The sequence below is a fragment of the Oncorhynchus clarkii genome, chromosome 2 (genome assembly GCF_045791955.1).
Source record: "Oncorhynchus clarkii lewisi isolate Uvic-CL-2024 chromosome 2, UVic_Ocla_1.0, whole genome shotgun sequence".
Taxonomy (NCBI): domain Eukaryota; kingdom Metazoa; phylum Chordata; class Actinopteri; order Salmoniformes; family Salmonidae; genus Oncorhynchus; species Oncorhynchus clarkii.
Genome location: NC_092148.1, coordinates 87,381,469 through 87,386,749, shown reverse-complemented (window position 1 = coordinate 87,386,749; position 5,281 = coordinate 87,381,469). Strand labels below are relative to the sequence as shown.

At 40.5% G+C, this 5,281-nt stretch overlaps 1 protein-coding gene across 1 annotated transcript; it reads right to left on the bottom strand.

The window, feature by feature from the left end:
• Positions 1-961: 961 nt before the first annotated feature.
• On the bottom strand, positions 962-4,637 carry LOC139375484 (dnaJ homolog subfamily B member 9-like). The gene is made up of 3 exons (XM_071117317.1): positions 4,538-4,637; positions 3,617-3,847; positions 962-3,021 (listed from the first exon to the last, which is right to left on the bottom strand). Exons 2-3 carry the CDS (start codon positions 3,831-3,833, stop codon positions 2,573-2,575), a joined length of 666 nt encoding a protein of 221 aa, XP_070973418.1. The 5' UTR covers positions 3,834-3,847; positions 4,538-4,637; the 3' UTR covers positions 962-2,572.
• Positions 4,638-5,281: the final 644 nt, after the last annotated feature.

Below are 5,281 nucleotides of genomic sequence, written 5' to 3'. Positions count from 1 at the left end.
AGATTTTCAGTGGCGCACAGATAGAACAATGCGACTGAGATTTAACCGGATGAATAAATGTGAATCATCCGGTTGGGGTTTCCACTCACTACCAAATATGGTGGTGAGAGGAAGAGCAGCGGCAGCGGCCGGCGGTAGGAGAATATAGATTTTGGCCGACAATTTCCACAATGGAACGTTTGATCTCAAATTTTGGGTTTCTAAAACTATAATATGTTACGAACAGAGTGGACTGATTTTTGTATACTTTGTTCTTTGCCAAAGTTTACAAAAATTGCGTTGTTTAGAAGGAGTGCAAGGGAGAATTGAGCTAATGCACACGCGCACCTCAGAGTAGGCGTTCCCTAACGGAAATGCATGCCCACTATGATTCATTTAAAACGCTGTGATCTATCTTGGGTTAGTTAAACATCTTTGAGTGGTGTTTTCTCCAAACGGACCAGTTGCGCAAAAAAACAAATGCGTGGTGACGTAGTGCACACATGTATTTTTTCTGTTTACGTTTATATGTTCCGAATAAAAATGTAACGTTCAATGTTTCCATCGAATTTTAAACTACCGATTAGTTGTCACGAAAACGGTTGCGTTAAATAGCAAATGTACCTACTCTAGTCTTGGCACGTGAGCTCGAGCAAACTGCTCGCAGATACAGTGCGAGGAAGGCTTCTCTACAATAAAATGATGGATGAGAGCGAGAATATTTTTTTTGTCAAACGTCAGTCAAGCGTCGATCAACATGTCACCAGAATAGGACGTTCGATATTTATTGTAAAGCAGCATCAAGCTCATCACCGCCCTTATTTCATCTGTAGCCTAATAAACTGCATGGTTTCCCTAGTAGGTCCACACACCATATCATCGCAATACCCCCCCAAAAAAGTTGTTGCAGAGAAAATTATACTCGAGAGTGTGCAAACCTGCCAACGATTGGTACAATTTCACAGAATAAAAATACACATCGTTTGTTCTCATCTTTAATTTCCTGAAGCCTTTTCCCCCCTCCATTTTCAAAGGACTATACCCTATTTTCAGTCAAGGTAACACACATTTTATCCATTGGATTACAATAACTAAAGTGCTATATGGGTCATACATCAACATATCACAATGACAAAGCCAGCTAGTAACAGTGGCGAAACATATGCATTACAAGAGGAGCTGGCTTTAAAATATTGCACATGACATCAACTTGGGCACATATTCATTAAGCGTCTCGGAATAGGTTCGCTGCCGATCCAGGATCAGTTCCTTCCTTACCATGTAAATATTATTCACGTTGAGCTAAAAAAAGGCAAAACTGATCCTAGATAAGCACACCTACTCAGAGAACATTTCTGAATACAAGCCCAGGAGAACAGATATTTCTAGTCTATAGACTAGTGAAACATGAGGTAACAGGGTGGTTATGAGGTGTTGGATGAACAACACTGGATTTTATTTACACCAATGTTAGCTTATAAATTAAAGTGGTCCATGCAGACAGCAGAAGAGATGTTAAAGTTCCTCTGGAGTGAAAATCATAATGTAGCTAGCTACATCAACAGCAAGTAGTTTACATGTTATGATCTTTGCCAATACAAGTTCTTGTCGATCTGAATATTTCTTTCCTAATTTCAACTTAAAGTGGCGAGCATCCCTTAACAACAGAATCAAAATGTTGCCATACAGTTTCAGTACATGTTCTGAGGGAACATTTTTGCAGACGTTGTTCTCTATTTATCAAACAAAAGCAAACCTGTCACGGTTCATTATCCACACTGTTTTGTTCCAACCAAAAGGCTGCTGGATTCACACAATGGAGCCGTAGGCTATACAAAATACTACATGCACAGAGAAAATGTCTAGGTTCAGCAGTGGTAGTAGTTACTGAAACTATTTGGCTGACGAATTACAATAGCAAAGCTCAAGTGAAAACATTCTCCCATGAAAAAAAAAAAATCTCTCAAACAATTGAAGTTGCTTAAGGCAACAATACTGATACTACGTTCAATTGCATTTTTAGGTTTGCAAGGGACTATATAATGAATAGCTGAAAAGCTTATCCTTAAAAATCCTATGTAAATATTAAGGGGGGGGTTTTCGAAATATACAGTATATGGAATGATATATATAATTCTAAGTAACTAACGTAAATCTGGATCCAGATTAGACTTAACACAACCCAAAAAATATTTCTCCACAACATTTACATTCCTAACCATACTGTGAGAAATATGCTTCAAAAGCTTTTCAGGGCTGTAATTAAATTGTTAAAAATTACAAACTGAGTGTGCTAAAAAGTGTTTTCATTAGCTACTGTGACTCAACAAAATAGCAATGACCAGCACTTAGGTCACAGCAGCAACAAAAACAGCTTGCTCCCGCCACAGGGGCCTATGTGCAAGCTGTGCCAAGGGTCATGTTCATTAGAGCACAACGTAGAGAAACATTTCAAAATGTTATGCAATGGAAAACAAGCTTTGCTTATTGGACAAGTTCAGATAGTACCTCCCCATTTCAGGCTGCTTTCTTCCATTTCGTGCCTGATGAACACGACCCAGAGGATGTGGATACCGACAAAAGACCTCTGTCCTCAGGAGCCAGTGCAGTCAGTGTACGTGGTGACCATGTTCCCCCTGCGCTGTGTCACTGTTCTGCAGTGTTGCTTCGTTGTAGTACCCTGAAATGTGCTCTCCGTCCGCTTAGTAGTGTCCGTGTCAAAAGTAAACATCTTCTCCATGTCGTCAAACATGTCGTCAAAGCCGCCGCCACCACCTGCTGCTCCGAAGGCACCCTGGAAGTGTCTCTTGCGTCTGCTGTGGTGGGCCTCCTGGTGGGCCCGGAAGTGATCCTCGAAGTGCCTTTGGTGATGGGCGTGCCGGTTCTGGCTGTAAATATCAAAGTCCTTGAACATGTCGTTGAAGTTGAAGGGCTGGTGGACGTTTGGACCGTTTCGGTCTTTGGTTATGTCATTATAGAATGTGCCGTGACCAAACTGGTCATACTCTTGTCTCCTCTTCTCATCTGATAATGTTTCATATGCTATAGATGACAGAAGTGCAAGAACAGTTTTCAGATCATAGCAATGATTCTATTAGCAGTACAGTGTAAAATAAAAACACTAGTTTTGCACAACAATAATGTAATTTGGCTACAGCACAATAATAAAGAAAGAACACACTGGAAGGAATGTGAGAAGATGGACATTTTTACATAAATAAAAGACAAGAAAGAGTAAAGAATAATAGGAATATTTAAGACGACCAAAGTTGATATTTAGTTTAGAGTGATCAACACAATGTTTAGTATATTTGGAGTTTCTTTTGTACACATCAGAACTGAGGACACTGATTATTCACGGCTGTATTGATGACATTCTGTGAACACCGTGTGATTCTGTAGCAGCTGACCAAGTCACTGCCTGTTTGTTTTGACTTCCTTACAAGCCTCTCGGGCTGGTGTTTACAGAATATGTTGTGCTCTCTGATTAGGATACAAGGGCCTACGCTGAGAAGGCCAGTTAGACATTTTCTCTGCTTCTGCTCTGGGGGAGACTTACTGTTGCAACTTGTAATAAACCGGAATTACTTTTGAATTACTTCTCTATTGTTCGCCTTGAGTTTCCTATTACACTTACCCTCAGCAATTCCTCTGAACTTTGTCTCAGCATCTGGGCTCTTGTTCTTGTCTGGATGATACTTCATTGCCAGCTTGTGAAAAGCCTTCTTTATCTGACGCTCGTTGGCATCTTTCCGCACACCCAGTATGTCATAGTAGTCCTTCTTGGCAAGTATCAACTCTGTTATCATCAGGATACACACTGCAAATGTTAACGCTGACTGTGCAGTTGCCATGGTGCTGGTGGCTTCTGTAAAGTAGATATGGGGAGAGTAGAGGAACAGTTGAGATCCCAGAGCTTGGCCTATACGTCTATGGTTTGAGATAAGCTACACTACAGCATACATACATGTTCAAAACTTCAACACATTGAAACCAGTGCCAGTTGTGATTTATGCAAAAGAGTGAGCAGAAAAGGCCTTAATGTCTACTGGTATTAATATCATCTCCAACACAAAGATCACCCTGTTCCCACATAATCTTGTATAGCAGCTTTAGTTAAACAGTGCCTTGAGTTGAGAGCAGTGATACAGCTATTAAAATGTAAACTGATCATCTGCATAGCTCACACTGTGAGTCACGGTCATCTTGACTAACGTTAAGCAATATTGATGGAGCCAGCCAGACAAATTGAGCCTGATTGAGTGAAGTATGAACTCCCTAAGAAAAAAAATCAGTTTACCTGAACGTACACGATGTTACCAATATTAATCCCAATGACGCTGGCACAACAAACGACATTGAAGATGTTAAATTAAATTAGCTTGTTATTTAGCTAGTTTATATATTGGTGGTTAGAAAATGTTAGCTAGATGGCTAGTTAAGCATTTATCGCTAGCAAGCCTGATTGCCCAGTGAATCTAAACAACCAATAATTCAATGACACTAATAATGAAGTTTATGCGAGGACACATAGCTGCGACAATACAGCTTTGCTTACCTTTTTGCTGAACTGCGAAGGATAACTTCAGGTGGCTAGCGGTTATCGCGTCGCTCTATTTTGACGCTCCGTTACACTGAACGAAAACAACACGAATCGCAATGTGATTGGGCAGCACCCTACCCAATGATTTCTGACCCCGCCCTTACTTCTTCACTTTCCGCGGGAAAAGAAACATGAAGAAGCGTTTTTTTTAATGGAATAAATTGCTAATTTGCCAACGTGAGGCCTAGATCGAATTTTAGTTTCGTAACGCTTAGGTTGTTATGAATGTACTGGTGTAAATGGACGCTGTAAATGGTATCCCCATTTTCCTCTGTTGAAGACGACATGACCACAGATATTAAACACTGATTAATTTAACCTTTATTTTATCAGGGAGCCGTTATGAGACCACGGTCTCTTTTACAGATGAGCCCCGAACTACATAAATTACAGAAAATACACTCATCAATATAAATACAAAATGCAAATAGAAAGAGAAACATGGTCATAAAGAACAACCACCTTCATCAGTAATAAGGTCCTCAATCAGCCTTCTGAATTGCCCTAGAGGCATCAAGTGGCTCCTGAGTGACGCAGCGGTCTGCTTGAGGTGTCACTACAGACACCCTGGTTCGAATCCAGGCCGATGTAGGTCGTCATTGTAAATACATTTTGAATGTGTTAAATTCAAGCACTTATCAAGAGAACACCTGGTCATCCCTACTGCCTCTGGCCTGGTGGACTCACTAAACACAAATG